The sequence below is a fragment of the Puma concolor genome, chromosome A1 (genome assembly GCF_028749965.1).
Source record: "Puma concolor isolate L17-30 chromosome A1, mPumCon1.1.hap2, whole genome shotgun sequence".
NCBI lineage: Eukaryota > Metazoa > Chordata > Mammalia > Carnivora > Felidae > Puma > Puma concolor.
In genome coordinates this window covers 66,674,746-66,691,049 of record NC_141667.1, presented here as the reverse complement: position 1 = coordinate 66,691,049, position 16,304 = coordinate 66,674,746, and the positions used below count along the sequence as shown (strand labels likewise).

The following is a 16,304-nucleotide window of genomic DNA, read 5'->3' as shown; positions in this document are numbered from 1 at the left end:
TTTTTTTTGTTGTTTTTTTTAAAGAGTGCTTTATAAGTGGTATTGTATATTTCATATTGCATCAGTTTGGGAGGCACATACTATCTGATTATCTTACTTTTATGATTCAGTTGATCAGTAGGATCAGCCTAATCCATTCATTAGAAAGCCGCTAGCTTTCAACTGATGGTCGTTGATGACCATTGCCTGATCTGTTATTTCATCAGGGGTGTCTCCTAATATTTATTTAAACAGGTTTTTTTAAGTTATAAAGTGTTATATATGCTAACTGAAAAAAAAATGGCAACATGGAAAAATAATTACTCCCCCTTCCCGCTTTACATTTAATGTTTTGGTATATTTCTTTTCCGTCTTTTTTTTTTTTTTTTAATTCCTGCATAGTATTTCATCTTGTGTTTGAACATTAGGTTGTTTAAATTTTTCATTTTTATAAATAATGCTTTGATAAGATATCTTTGTCTTATGATCTTGTTTAAAATCAGATGATTTCTTCAGAATAGATTGCCAAGGTATAATTCATGGGTCAGTAGATATGAATTATTTTACAATCCTAGATATATATTGTCAAATTGCTTAAATAAAAATTCTAGCTGTTAAAGAAAAAATTGAACTATAAATATTATACCCAGGTGCTAGTAGGAACTAGACAAGTGACTGTTTTTCTAAGACCTCTAAGTTATTCAGTACCTCATAGATTGAGAAATTTTGCTCATAAAAATATAGTGGTGGTAGACCCTTTATTTCTGTATCTTAAGTAGGATTGTGTGGCTTATGGATTTTCCTCAGTATTTACTCTTGCCTTTAGCTTCAGGGTGGGGGGTCACTGCTGAGAATATTTTTATATGAGTACTTTTGTCTTTATATGGATAGGTATTATGCAAGCCATGCTGACACTTCAGATGCAGGGGATAACTATAGCAGTATTGAAGGTTAGGGTCAATAGCTCAACATTAAGTGTACTTCTTGAAAGCAAGCTTGTCTCTAAACTGGAAAGGAAATTGCTGCAACTTGAATAGGGACAGGGGGCCTCTGTGGCTTCTCTGAAGCAAAGAAGACAGTTTGGTATTGTGGTACTGGCTTTGGAGTCTAACAGACTTGGAATCATATCCAAGACCAGGTATTTACAGAATTGAGGTCTCTGAGTCTTTATTTTGCTCATCTGTAAATAGGACTCAGTGATGCCTGCCTGTTTTAGGTTTTTTTATACTTAGGAAGTGTCAACATAATCATTAGGGTTTTTGAGTTAGATGCTATCTGTAGTAGAATAAAATTATCAAGTCTAGAACCTGAGAAGACAACAAGAATTTATTTATTGATTGGACTGAGGTAGATAGGGCTTTTCTGCTTCAAGTGTTATTTTGGGTCAGGCCTAAGAGACCTTTTCATCTAAGTTATAAAGATATTCTATTGTTCTTAAAGCCAAGAAAATACTCTGGCAAACTTGTGAATAAGAAACTATCTTGCCAAATGAATTCATTAAATATACGTTTATATTGAGTGTCAATTTTATGCCAGGAATGTGGAATGCTGAAGTGATTAAGAGACAATCTGTTGGGGGAGACAAGTAGGTAAGGCAGTAATTAGAGTGTTGTGTGAGAAGTGCTGTGATAGATATGCACATAGAGTCCTGTTTGAGTGTAGAGATTGGGGCCTTCTTGGGTCAGGGAAGGCTTCCTGGGTACTGCCACTGGTGATACTGGGCCTGAGTTATTCTTAGAGCAGTATGGAAGATAGATTGGAGAGACTGAGGCTAGAAACAGGGAGACAAGTAGTAAAGGAGAGTCAGTGGAAGTGGACAGATTTGAGAATCTTTTCATGAGGGAATCAATCAAGCTTTTTTGTGACCAGGGATCAGGATGAGAGAAGGCAACTTTGATTTAGGTTTCTGGCTAAGCCCACTGTAGGATGCTCAACTTAGAGAGCCCCCTGAGTAATTCAGAAGTATTGTTTATACTATATTATTTATGTTCCTTTACTGACAACCCCAGTTAATAATTTATATAGCACCTATTATAACCAGGTACTGTTATACAAGCTGAGAATATACCACTGAACAGAAAAGAAGTCTGTGCGCTCATGAAGCTTACATTCTCATGGAAAAAACAGATAATAAGTAAGGCTTAAGAAAAATAAAGCAAAAACCAGGGTATAGAGAATGCCCAGGACAGGGAAGGTGGTAGGAGGCCATGGGGAGCTCTTAAATGAAAAGATCAAGGAAGACTTCTTGAGGTGATTTTTGAATAGAGTCATTCTAGGTAAAGGGAATAACTATAAATGCCCTAAAACAAGAGTGTGCTTGGCATGTTTCTACAGCATCAGGGAAGCCACAACGAGTGTAGTGGGATGAACAACAGGGGAAAAGAGAGGAAAGATCAGATCAGTGACCAGATCATCTGGGGTTTTGTACTTCATTCTAAATATGATGAAATGCCATGGAACAGTTGGGAGCAAGGGTGTGATATAATCCAACTCTGGCTACTCTGTGAAATATAGTCTGTAAAGGGCCAGGGGCAAAAGTAGATGTGAACAGACTAAGGAGGAGGCTTTTGCAGTATTCCAGGCAGAGTCTAATGTGATAGTAGATGATAGTGATAGTTGTAAGGTAAAGAAGTTGCCAAATTTGGGATGTATATTGAAGGTTGATCCTACAGTATTTGTTGGAATCTGAGGGAAGGAGAAAATTCAGGTGACACCAAGTTTTGTCCTAAAGCAGCTGGGTTAATGACTCCATTTTTTGAGTTCGGGAAATACAAGGGATCCAGAATAGCCAAAACAGCCCTGAAAAAGAACAAAGTTGAGGGTTCATACTTCCTAATTATATAACTTACCAATTGAGACCGTATGGCACTGGCATAAGGAGATTAGATAGATAGATAGATAGATAGATAGATAGATAGATAGATAGATAGAATTGAGAGTCCAGAATTAAAACCATACATTTATAGCTAACCAGGTTTTGACAAGGCTGTCAGGATAGTTCAATAGGGGTAAAATAGTCTATTCAACAAATGGTACTAAGACAACTTAATATCCATATGCAGAAGAAAAAGTTTGACCCCTACTTCACACTGTATACAAAAAAATATATCAAAGATCTAAATGTAAGTATTAAAACTCTTAGGGGTAAATCTTATGACCTTAGATTTGGCAATGGATTCTTAGATCTGACACCAAAAGTATAAGCAATACAAGACAAAAATAGATAAATTAGATTACATCAAAATTTAAAACTGTTGTGTATCAGACTATTTTAAGTGGCCTAATATACTGGTAAATAACAGTTGCTGTAGGGGGCAAACAACAGAAAAAAATTTTGAGGAAATGATGGCTGAGAAAATTCCAAAGTTGATGACAACTATAAATCTGTAGATCCAATAAGTTCTATGAAGCACAGGAAGAAGAAATATCATCATAAACTTTAAAAAGCACATCATGGGGCGCCTGGGTGGCTCAGTCGGTTAAGCAGCTGACTTTGGCTCAGGTCATGATCTTGCGGTACGTGAGTTCGAGCCCCGCGTCGGGCTCTGTGCTGACAGCTCAGAGCCTGGAGCCTGTTTCAGATTCTGTGTCTCCCTCTCTCTGACCCTCCCCCATTCGTGCTTTGTCTCTCTCTGTCTCAAAAATAAACGTCAAAAAAAAAAAAAAAAAAGCACATCATAATTGGTGCGCCTGGGTGTCTCAGTCAGTTGAGTGTCGGATTCTTGATTTTGGCTCAGGTCATGATCCCAGGTTGTGGAATCAAGCCCTGCATCAGGCTCCATGCTAAGTGTGGAGCCTGCTTGGGATATTCTCTCTCAATCAATCAATCTCTGTCTCTCTCTGTCTCTCTCTCTCTCTCTCTCTCTCTCCCTCCCTCCCTCCCTCTCCATTTGTGCACTCTCTCACCCTCAAAAAAAAAAAAAAATAACACATCATAATCAAATTGCTTAAAACTAGAGATAAAGAAGAAGTGGGGCGGGTTGGGGGGGGTGGTGCCTGGCTGGCTGAACATGCAGCTCTTGATCTCAAGGTCATGAGTTCTAGCCCCACATTGGGCATAGAGTTTACTTAAAACAAACAAACAAACAAAACCCAGAGATAAAGAAAAAAACCTTATAACCTTCCAGAGAAAAAAGATACATTACATGCAGATAGAAAACATAAGAATTAATCAGATTTCTTGTTGGGAACAACACAATCAAGAAGACATTGGGGCAAAATCTTTCAAAATACTGAAAGAAAAAGATTAGTATCTGTATCTAGCAGAATCTAAATTTCTGTACCCAGCAGAATATTTCAAAAACGAGGGCTACCAAATATAATAAAGTATCTTGGGTTGGATCCTAGAATTTAAAAAAGGGAGGTCATAATGGAAAAACTGGTGAAATTTGAATGAAGTCTAGAGTTCAGTTAATAGCTATGTACCAGTGTAAATGTTTTAGTTCTGACAAACGTACCATGGTTACATAAGGTGTTAACATTAGGAGAAAGTAAGCGAACGTTATAAAGAAATCTCTGCACTATCTTTCCAACACTTTACAAATCTAAATTATTCCAAACTAAAAATGTTATTAAAAATTTAAAAGATGAAATAGAGACTTTTCAGATATACTAACACTGAAAGAATTCATCACCAGAGACCTACCCATAAGATAAAGTCCTTGAGGCAGCAGGAACACTGCAATGGACTAGATTGTGTCATCACCCCTCATGGGACTGAGGAGCTGAATTTTAAATTATGTTTAATTCTAATTAAGATTTAAATTTAAATAGCCACATGTCTCAGAAAATATAGATAATTCTAATGATGTGTTTTTGTTGGGACTAGTCTTTTGGGAGAGGCTGACAACATTGAGACAGGCAACATGCAGGTATAACAAGCCTTCCCTTCTTGTACCTTCCACTGAGGAAGTGCTGGGTTGGAGGATGGCTGGTCTTAGCAGGACCATACACAGTTCTGTGGCCTTCCATTTTTTTCTGCTGAGATGGTTTTGAGTTTGAATGAGACATACTGATTAGACTGTTATTCTGCCAAGTCTCTCTTCTTTGTATGTATAATTTCCACTCTCCTCAAGGGACCATCTTCATTATTTACAGTTTCAGGCCACATGTTTTTATTGTTGATTGCGTGTCTTCTGTGCATTGTGGAAACAAATGTTTATATGATATTGATAATTGTTCTTTAATACTTTAATTATTTACTTTACCATTTTGTTTGTATAAATTAGTATGAGAACTAAAGATTAAGACTTAAATTATAGATAAGCTGGGTCGTGGGGGTGGCTCAGTTGGTTAAGCGTCTGACTTCAGCTCAGGTCATGATCTCACAGTTTGTGGGTTCAAGCCCTGCGTCGGGCTGCGTGCTGACAGTTTGGAGTCTGGAGTCTGCTTCAGGTTCTGTGTCTCCCTCTCTCTCTGCCCCTCCCCTGTTCACATTCTGTCTCTCTCTCAAAAAATAAATAAACATTCAAAGACAATTAGAAAAAATAATAGATAAGCTATTTGGCACTTATTCTAAGGGTAGTCTTAAATCTTTGGATAAAGCTAAGAAATCTGGAAGGATAATGGAATCGTATAATAATAGCAACAAATGTTTGCTGAGGGCTTTCTGTGGGCTGGACACTCAACGATTTATTTGGATTAAATTAAATCCAAATTATTTGGATTATCTGATATGATCTTTACCAAAACCTCAGAGGATAGGTGCTATTATCTCTTTTTGTAGGTAATTCTACTGATACTCAGGTTAAGTAACTTGCCATAGACAACACAGCTGGTAGAATCCCAACTTGGACAACTCTAAAGTCAATGCACTTTATTCTGCTGGGTGTTACAGCTTCTTTTGTATATTAACAGTGCCAAACCAAGTCCCAAGCACAGCTCCTTAGGATGTTTTCCATTCAGTTCTGTAAAGGCCTGAGTTAATGGTCATAGGTTTATAAGTGGCTCTGTCAGGTCTCAGTGATATCCCTTCTTTCTGTTTTGCTTACCTGGCCCTGGTAGTTGCTTTCCTGGTAGTTATCTGTCCTCAGATTCCATTGTTCCCTTTTGAAATCTTTGACCGTTGTCACCAGTAGTTAGGTTTTTGGACTTAAGTTTAATACTGAAATTTCTTCCTATAGCTATTTGAAATGGCTGTCTTGGCCCTCAGAAACCAAAGTAGGAGGCTCTTTTAGAGCAACATATTCCTTCATGCTTCTTTGTAAGGGCTATAGGTTTCTAAGACAAAATATAGCTGCAGAGTCAGTCCAGTTTACTCTGATCATAACATTTAATAATAAAATTAGCATATGGTTTACAGCTGTCTGCCTAGTCTCTCCCCTCAAATTCTTTTCCACTCATTTACCACTTACAACTTTTTATCTTCCCTTCCGTTCCCTCTTATTTCTCAGGAAAGGCAGCCTACTCTTGTAGAACAACATATGCATCTTTATTTATTTATTTAATTTTTTAAGATTTTATTTTTAAGTAATCTCTACACCCAGCATGGGGCTCAAAACTACAACCCTGAGATCAAGAGTCAAACACTCCACTGACTGAGCTAGCCAGAAACCCCAACATAAGCTTCTTTAAAGTTAGACTTGTATTGCGTTCCTGGTGCCATGTTTCTTTTGTTGTTGTTTTAGCTTTGTGATATTGATTAAGTTATTTAATATTTCATCATCTGTAAAAATACAGGTAATCATATGTGCCTTGCAGGATTATTGTAAAGAATTAGAGATGATGTTTATAAAGTCCCTGGCACAGAGAAGGTCCTCATAAAACAAGAACTTTTTTGAATCCATTGCTATGATTTAATTTGGCAAATATTTATTAGCACCTAATCAATGTTGGACTCTACTGAGGATTCTGAAGAAACAACAAAACCTAGAATCTCTAAATTCAGAAAGTTATATAGTGTAGGACACTGACATATAAACAAATAACAACAGAAAGGCACTAAGTACAATAGAGGTATATATAAAGTGCTAGAAGCAATTAATTATTTTTCCAGCTTTGCCTGTGGAGTGCTTTCCAAGTATTTCTTTTGGAAAAATACTTGGTAGTCAAGATGGGGGACAAATAGAAAGAAAGAGAAAAAAAAACAACAACCCTTAAAGGTTTCTGTAATCCGTGAGGTGCCAACCTTTTGAGAATTGATTTCAGCAAGACACTTGATAAAATCTCTCATGAAGTCCTTGTACATAAGATGGAGAAATGTGGGATGGCTGATAGAATAGGATTTGAAGATGGTTATACAACTGTGTCTGGGATGTTTTCTCCTACAGTACTTTCTGTTTACTTATAAAATCTCTGGGTTGGAAGGAACCTTAGAAATAGATATATAGTATACTCTAACTTGTACCTAACACCTCTCTACTGTCTCTTTTCTCTTCCCTTTTAATTTTTAATTCAACAATACAGAAAAGTATATAGTACAAAATATGCCTCTCTCTCCAATTCCATTCCCCAAATGTCCCTGACATCCTCCCCAGAGACCAACGCTATTAATAGTTGCTTGTGTATATGATCTTCTTTTATTAACGCGTATCTTTTTACACCTTGTATCGTAATTATTTGAGTGTATATGCTGTCTCCCTTAGTAAGTTATAAGCTCCTTAAGAGCAAGGACCCTACCACATGATTTCCTATATCTCTCCAAAAGTACTTGTACATTGAAGGTTCTCAATAAATATCTGCTTGATTAAGTGTTTAAATGAAATTTGGACCAGGGAGAAGACAGGCTTCTTTAGTAAAATGCCACAGTTTTCTGTCCTTGGCCATATCATTTATAACTTGGATGGAGATGTAGAAAGCATGGTTGTCATGCTTGTCATGCAGATGACACAAAGATGGAAAAGAGAGCTGATAACATCAGATGACAGAATTAAGACTGCAGATGATCCCAACAGACTAAAATGTTCAGCTGAAAAAAAAAAACAAAAACAACAACCAGGGATAAATATAAAGTCCTGTGTTTAAGGGGGGGAAATAACCAATAGCTTAGTTGTTTTATACCCAATACCCAAGTATAGAATTAGGAGACTTGTCTTGATGATAATTTATTTGACGATGATTTGGGAGGGTAGGGGATGGATCTTAGTTGCCTTTAAGCTCACTTTAAGCTTAATTTAAGATTGTCAATAAAGCAAATACAGCTTTGGCTGAATTAGTGGAATATGAGTCTAAGTGGGTTAGTTTGTGGTTCTTGTGTTCTCTCTACTAGTCAGACTGCTTATTGAGTATTAGGTCCATTTTGGAGTGCCACACATTTAAAGAGAGCCTGACAAATTGAGGTGTATATAAAGGAGGTTAACTAGGAATATAAAACTTGGGTATAAGAATCAGACTGGTATAGATCTCTCCTGGGTTCTGTCACTTAGCAATTGTGATAGCTTGGCAAAGTCATTTCCTCTGAGTTTGTTTCCATACCTTTAAAGTAGGGCAGAATAATAATACCAATCTGGAGGATTATTATAAGGATTAGAGCTAACCAATGCAATCAAAATTTTCTGCGGTCATTAGAAATTAGATTAATGACTAAGTATAGTCCCTGCTTTGAAGGAGGTTACATTTCAAGTGGAGCAGACAACTGAGTAAATCCAAGATTGTAATGTAGCTTGTTAAGTTTTCAGAGAATTGACTTACATAAAAGGGGGTAGACTTATTGATAGAGCCCCCAGTAAATACAGATTGAGTCAGATTGTTGTGTAGCAGTAGAATGAGTTTCCCTAGGAGAAAGTGAATTCCCCTCAGTGAATGGATATAATCAAGTTGAGACTAGGTGATTATTTGTTGGGGATGCTTGCAAGGCATTTTTTATGAGTAGAAGGTTGGACTAGAAGGGTTGGCAGACTCTGGCCACCAGGGGCCAAATCTAGCCAGACATCTGTTTTTGTAGATACAGTTTTACTGGAGCATACCACACCCAGTTATTTATGGGTTGTTGACGGCTGCCTTCCTGCACCGTGCAGAGTTGAGTAGTGTGACAGAGACCATATGGCCTGCCAAGCCTAAAGTATTTACTGTTTGGCCTTTTAGAGAAGAAGTTTGTTGACTTCTGGACTAGATCAACGCTTCACAACCTAAATTATTTTGTGAACTGCTAACCTTCCTAAATTCTCTGACATGGGGATTTCAAGTCAAGAGGGAGGAAGGCAAAATTTGAAGTTAGATGGTTATAGTTTTTCTTGTTGGCAAGGAATGAAGACTGCAAAATAGTTGATTAACCTCTAAGACCTTTTAAGAGACTGTGATTTTATAAACAGATGCTTTGGGTGTGAGACAAAGTATTATTTATATGCCACCTGGGCTAAAGCTATCTGTACCCACTAGAACTGGGAAGTGGTCCTAGTGTAGTGGGAAAAACTGGTTGTGTTCACCATTGTGAGTTTGTTTCCTCACTTGTAATTGGAACACTTTCTATACTAAAGATTGGAACTAATGTGTGTACTCAGATAGATGTAGCTATCGTTACTGTATTCCATAGACTACCTGATTGGAGTGTATGTCACACCAGATAGAATTTTGGTTGGTAAAGTATAAATCCCTCCCTTGAGTGCTGCTAGTTGGGGTACTACACAAAACCCTTTCCTTGTGTTGACTAGATTTTTATTTATTATTATTATTATTATTATTATTATTAATTTATTTATTAATTAATTTATTTTAGAGACAGAGAGAGAGAGTGCCCATGTGCAGGTAGGGGAGGGGCAGAGGGAGAGAGAGAGAGAATCTTAAGCAGGCTCCACACCCAGCATACAGCCCTGCCACAGGACTCTATCTCATGACGCTGAGATCATGACTTGAGCTGAAATCAAGAGTTGGATGCTTAGCCGATTGAGCTACCCAGGCATCCCTGGACTAGATCTTTATTTATTTATTTATTTATTTATTTATTTATTTATTTATTTTTTAACGTTCTATTTATTTTTGAGACAGAGAGAGACAGAGCATGAACGGGGAAGGGGCAGAGAGAGAGGGGGAGACACAGAATCGGAAGCAGGCTCCAGGCTCTGAGCCATCAGCCCAGAGCCCGACGCGGGGCTCGAACTCACGGACCGCGAGATCGTGACCTGAGCCGAAGTCGGACGTTTAACCGACTGAGCCACCCAGGCGCCCCAAGATCTTTAGATCTCATGGCAAATAGGGAATAAATCGATCTTATTAGCAAATATAGGAATATCTTGTGGCTGGCAGCTTCAATTCATACATTACAGGTGTTACTCTCTTTGCTAGAAAAGGCAGAGATTTTGCAGACACAGTGCACTTCTCCCAGTGGAATATGATTTTAAACTTCTTCCCATACATTTTGTCTTTTATATTCAGAATCTACTTCCAACTAACAGTTTTCTTTCTTTCTTTTTCTTTCTTTCTTCCTTTCTTTCTCTGTCTCTCTCCGCCCCTCCCTGCCCCTCCCCTCCTTTTTTTTTTGTTGAAAGTGTTGACTCGGAGACAAAAAGAGGCCAACAGCAAGAGCAAGAGTGACAGTGAGACAACTGCCCAAACTTCCCTAGACATTGACAAGTAAGTGACTATGTCGTGTTTTCAGAGCTCTTGTCTAACATACCATTGCTTGGACTGAATAAAGAGACCTATTCCTCTCTACCCTGGGTTTCTTTGGCTTTCCAGTCACTTCATTGCTTTGATATCTGAATCTATTTTTCTTATTCCCAATTTATGTTAATGCAGGTGGCCTCTATCTTTTTGAATTACCCTTAAAAAATTCTACCACCCATTCCATTTCCACATTCTGTTTTCTTTAAATTTGCATTTTGGTGTTTGGTACTTTTGGGAGCAGTGAGCTATTTTGCGATGTAATGGTACAGAAGTTCAGTTGCAAAAGGTTGGGCAATATAAGTGACTTCCTTGGGTTATAGGTTGCAGCTTGACTAAGAAAGTATATTCTAAAGGGTGGTTGGGTAGAAGTGATGCCCCCTGAAAGGAAAGACATTACCAACAATACATTAAAGCAGTCATTAGGCAGAAATGTTTATCTTTGAAATACAGATCTTAGACCCTAAATTTCAAGGCTGTCTTCCCTAATCCAGTTGAGTGGAGCTGATCACTTGCTCCTTTTGGAATCCTAACATGTGGACATTCCTCTATGACTGTATTGCATCCCATCCCACTATATTGCAGTATTTTTTTTTTCTTTTTTTTCATTTCTGTCTCCTTGGGTAGACTGTGAATTTTGAAGGCAGATACTTGCCTTCATTCATGTTTATATCCTCAGCATCTAATAAAATGTGTCTGAGACAGCAAAAACAATAATAGCTCTTTGTTGAACACCTAATATTATGTACCAGCCACTGTGCTAAGTGTTTGATGTACTTTGTAACTCTCACAATAGCTGATAAGATAGTTATTCTTTCTTTCTTTTTTCTTTTTAAATAGATAAGGAAATTGAAGGGAAATTATAAGTAACTGGTTAAAGATCATGTAGTGAGAACTGGCAAATCCTGACCCCAAAACTTAAGCTCCTTCCACAGTGCTGCTATCTCATGTAGTAGGAGATGACTGTATGATTTTTGCATTAATTCATAAATTTTAAAAGGTACACTGATCTAGATTTTCTCATAAGGCAGAGTTTTATTTATATTCTTCCAGATGATTGAGTATATGAGATAATTTTTCTCCTATTTTTAAAGACCTCCAGAGAAAGTTTTCTGTAGAGCTAATCCAGATTTCTCTTGCTGTATAGTAACTGAATAGTTATGACCAGAAAGAGAAATCTAAAATAGCAGCCTTTAGAAAGTTTTCTTTAGCTTCTTAAAATGAAGATGATCTTAAGAGTCTAGAAGACCTGGTTTCTGACAATTATTAGCTATAGAACCTTGGGGAGAATAGTACTTTCTTAGTAGGGCCAAAGAATTAATTGAGAAGTTGTGTTTAAAGGGCTTGGTACCAGTTCCTACCACAGAGAAAATAATAAGTGCTTATTTTCTTCCTTTGTCCCCAATGATTCCATTGTCACAGATGCCCAGTGAATCTTACTTCAAGGACACAGTTTCCTCTCTTTCTACAGATTCTACTATTATAAAAGATAAAAATAACTATGTAGGTGAAGTTACTCAGAAGTCTCTGGCAGAACCACATGGTTTTGGTAACTTCCTAGTTGATGTTGCAGGTTGTAAAATTAAGGAAGTCAGCATACAGAGTCAGACAAGTTCATCCACCCTGGTAAAAAATGTCATCTTGATTTAATTCTCATGGTTGTCTAAATTTTAACTTCCCTTTGAAAAAACTATTACACTTAATTTCAGAAGAGTTTGACAGAATATTTTATGTCTGAAGAGCAATCAGCATTGTTTGAGATAGTTAGAAGAGCTGATTTCATTACCATCCCACTGCTGCAACAGCAGGGTACAGAGAAACAGCCAGGGAAAACCGCTAATCACTCAGTCCTTTTGATTGGCGTCAGGTTAGTTTTATTGGCCATCCTGCTGAGCGAATCTGCATTGGTTGACATGTCTCCTCCACCGAATAACGTAAAAACACAATTGAGACAAAGTAACATAAAAACACAATTTGAGACATATCCAGGAGCCCAGAGGCAAAAGCAAATCTTAAAACTGCTCTTTCCCCCTTCCTTCTGATTGGCTAGGAATGAGAAGTGTTATCTCTGTAAATCCCTGGTCCCATTCAGAGAGTATCAGAGTCATGTAGAGTCCTGTCTCCAGCTTGCAAGGGGTGACCAAGGAGATGGGCCTGAAGAGAGTGGGAGGATATGCTCAGCTATGGAGGAGAAGTGGCGGCAGCGGCTGAGGAACCCAAAGGTATGTATGGAATGTTTTAGGAAGCTCTCCAAAGTTCTGTTCTATGCTTTTTTCTTCTTCCTTCCTTTTCTGCTTATCTAGAAACAAGATTGCATTTTAAAATTATATTTTCTTTCAATTAAAAAGTATATATGCTCCTTGTAGGAAATATAGGCAGTTCAAAAAAATATGAAGAATCAGGAGAAATTAAGAAATTATTACCCATAATTTAGCTACTCAGAGATAACAACTTTTAGTATTTTGGCCAATTTTTTCAGTCTTTTTTTTTATGCATATTTCATGTGAGACCACACTATATATGCACATATATATGTGTATGTGTGTGTGTGTGTGTGTGTCTACATAACATTGTAGCATAAACACCTTCCTGGGTTTATTTTCAAACTTTTTTTTAAATTACTCTTAAAACTTACATCACACAGAAGTCACATAACCATTCACATATTATTGGACATTTAGGTTCTTCCCAATTCTTTTGTATTACAAGATTGTATTTAAAACATTAATCTGTGTACCACTTACTGTTTCCGAGAATAGATTTCCTGAAGTGGAACTCCTAGGGGAATGGATATAAACATTTTAAAATCTGTTGAAACATATCACCAAATTCTTCTCTTGAAAGGATATCCAGTCATATCCCCACTGCCAGGAGCATATTTGAGATCAACTCTGTTTAACACCTTGTGAGCCTGGTCTTAGGAAGCTGTGAGGTCTGGCCACTAGTTACTGGGAAGATGAATGTGCTTTCTGGGCTTTGCAATTAGATCAGCAAGAGCAAGTCTTGGCTTACAGATCAAAGATAAAGCAGCAGCTCCATATTCTATGTTTACTAACTTAGCAGTCACTGCACACTAAGGTGAAGAGCCATTATCTATCATGACAAAAGAAAGGGACTCTCCTATATCAATGGGGTGATTTTGAGGTAGTGATTTGGAGTTGGGGATTATAGGTAAATGCTTATATTGTAGAGCCTGTTTATTCTTCTGGCATCACTATCCCTAGAGGCTACCGTGAAACTATTATTTTCTATTTTAAATCTCTCCAAATCTATCATGGTCAAAGGCTACTGTTCTTTAATATGATCTTGGTGGAATAATTTGCTTTGACTCTGGTATCCATTCTTGGATAATATTCTTGGCATAAAGATGTATTCTGTTCATCATCACAGTTTGTGTTTTTACTTGTGTACCCCGTTTATTAGAAAGCAAAAGACTTTCCTAGAGCTGTGTCCCACATTCCTTCTCTCTCCTGGAGACAGGTGTGATCTGGGCTAAGGAGGTTGTATTTTAGACTCTCTGCCATGAGATAACTCTTTCATCTGTTTTTCTCTGTCACAGGAAAAAAAACGCAGTGAAGGCCGACTCCTCAGTCTCTTGGAACAGTCTGAGCAGAAGACTGCAGGTGAAGACTTCAGGACCAATTTTCTGGGCTTCTGTCAAAGGCCCAGTAAAAATAGCCACTGAGAACTCATTGTTTGTTGGAGTTATGTGGGTATACATTTGACCCAATCAGCCAGCCTTTTAGACTCTAAGTTGTATCTCCCTAAAGAAGATGAGGACACACCCTGTCTTGTTCATCATGTGTTTCATTTCAGGCTTTATAAAGCCTGTTGAGTGGGGAAAAAAAAATCCAAATCATAGAGGAATGACACAGCCCTAAATACCTTCTAAAGGAACAACCTTGGAAAACCAGACATGTAGACATTTCTTCCTCCTTCTAATGTTTTGTGCATTATTTATGTGTCACTTTTAGTTTTGTGTCCCAATCTATGCTCCTGAGGGATTATAGGAAGTAACTCTCTCTTTGTGCCTAGTATTTATGGAGCAGTAGAGTGGATTGGTTAAGAGCATTGCATAAAGTTAGTAATACCAACTTCATAGATTGTAAGGATTATATCTAGTAAAGCTCCAAACAAATTCTCTGGCATAAGTAGGCTCTTGGTAAATGTTAGCTGCTATTATTACTATTGTTATTTGTTGCTATTGTTAAAATTCACTAGATGTAGATGGAAGAGGAGCTTTTGCTTAAGCCTGGGGAGATTTGCCTACCTTCTAGTTCTGGTAGTTCATTCTCACAAATAAATCTGTTTTGCCTCATGATGACTATAAAAAGGCAGCCTCTCCAAGCCCTACGCCCTGCTGCCTCTAGATCAGCATGTTCTGAATCTCTGCAGGTGGCAGAGTTCCCTTGGCAACTCCTTGTACCTCAAGTCCAGATTTGAAGTAGATTATTCAGAGATTGTTCATTCAAAAGTGTTCACCTCGATACTTCTGCAGCTGAGTCTATTGGATGCTAATACTAACATTCCATTGGTCTGAGGCTTGGGGATCTGAACTACCTGGATAAGACTGATGAAAAGCAGTGCCCAGAAAATAGGAAGCACATGAGCAGTGAGAAGTAGTATGATTACAACACTTTTAACAGCATTACTACTTTTTCTCTCTTATTACAGATGCAGAAATAAAGACCAAGTCTAAAGAAACAGGAGGCCTCAGGTGAATTGGGGTATACATTGAAATATGACTGTGAGCAGTTCTAAAAAAGTGTAGGCCTGGTCCTGGGTTCCATGGATAATGTGATATTCAAACCATTGAAGGTAGAAATCACCATGGAACTGTGTGACCTCTCTCTGTGATCCCTCCCCCAACCCCCAATATATCTTGGCTAAGAATTGGATGGCTAGTTCAATTTCATGGCATAAAAACAGGCAGAGCAAGAGCTATGACTTATTCTTCCCTCCCAACCGTAGTCTTCTGACTTAGATTTCAAGAAGTTTGGGAATTTGGTAAAAAAAAAAAAAAAATTTAAAAAAAAAATGGGAATTTGGGTCTGAATTCTCATTCTCTCACTATCTGTGTGGCTTTGGGTTTATAATTTACCCAGTGTCCTCATCTGCAAAAAGGGAATGATAGTAGTTATCTGGTTGGATTATTACAAAGATTATATGAACTGATAATGTATGTAAAAGCCCCTGGTACAATGCATGATACATACTTAGTGCTTATTAGTAGGTATATATTGAATTCTGAATTTTTTCCCCTTCTCTCTAGGGTGCCCTCGCTAGGGATGGAAGAGGCAGGCTGCAGCAGAGAGATGCAGAGTTCCCCTGCACATCTTGACTTAAACGAATCTCCCATCAAGTCTTTTGTTTCCATTTCAGAAGCCACAGATTGCTTAGTGGACTTTAAAAAGCAACTTACTGTCCGGCCAGGTAGCCGGACACGGGCCAAAGCAGGCAAAGGAAGAAGGAGAAAACTCTGAATTTCTAGGGTCCAGAGTTCACAAAACCATTAGCGATAGGGGTGGGCCATGGTCATTAAGCCTTAGTGGCCCCTATTTCATTGTTGAGCAAGTTTTGGCCCTACAGGTTTCACCACCAGCACCCACTCAGCATTCTCGTTTTGATGTTTTCTATAAGCTATACAGACATTGTGTATAGTATTCTGTTTTATAACAATCTGGATTCACTTATAGTTAAAAGAAAATTTAAATATATTTATCTATGTTTGTATGAAATATTATTTCAATAAGATGGAGATTTTACTTTTTTTTCTCTGTGTTACTGGA

The 16,304-nt window shown here is 37.7% G+C and overlaps 1 protein-coding gene across 5 annotated transcripts in view; it reads left to right on the top strand.

The window, feature by feature from the left end:
* UIMC1 (ubiquitin interaction motif containing 1) overlaps positions 1 to 16,280 on the top strand; it is a 118,504-nt gene extending 102,224 nt beyond the window's left edge. For 4 of the 5 annotated variants that reach the window (XM_086676460.1, XM_086676724.1, XM_086676533.1 and 1 more), the window contains 5 exons: positions 10,401 to 10,485; positions 12,566 to 12,737; positions 14,075 to 14,138; positions 15,190 to 15,232; positions 15,788 to 16,280. In XM_086676460.1, the coding sequence (XP_086532586.1) occupies positions 10,401 to 10,485; positions 12,566 to 12,737; positions 14,075 to 14,138; positions 15,190 to 15,232; positions 15,788 to 15,998 (575 nt within the window). In that variant the 3' untranslated portion in view covers positions 15,999 to 16,280. Of the gene's footprint in view, positions 1 to 10,400; positions 10,486 to 12,565; positions 12,738 to 14,074; positions 14,139 to 15,189; positions 15,233 to 15,787 lie in introns of those variants that run through there. The other variant, XR_015240642.1, reaches the window with a different exon arrangement.
* The last annotated feature ends 24 nt before the right edge of the window (positions 16,281 to 16,304 follow it).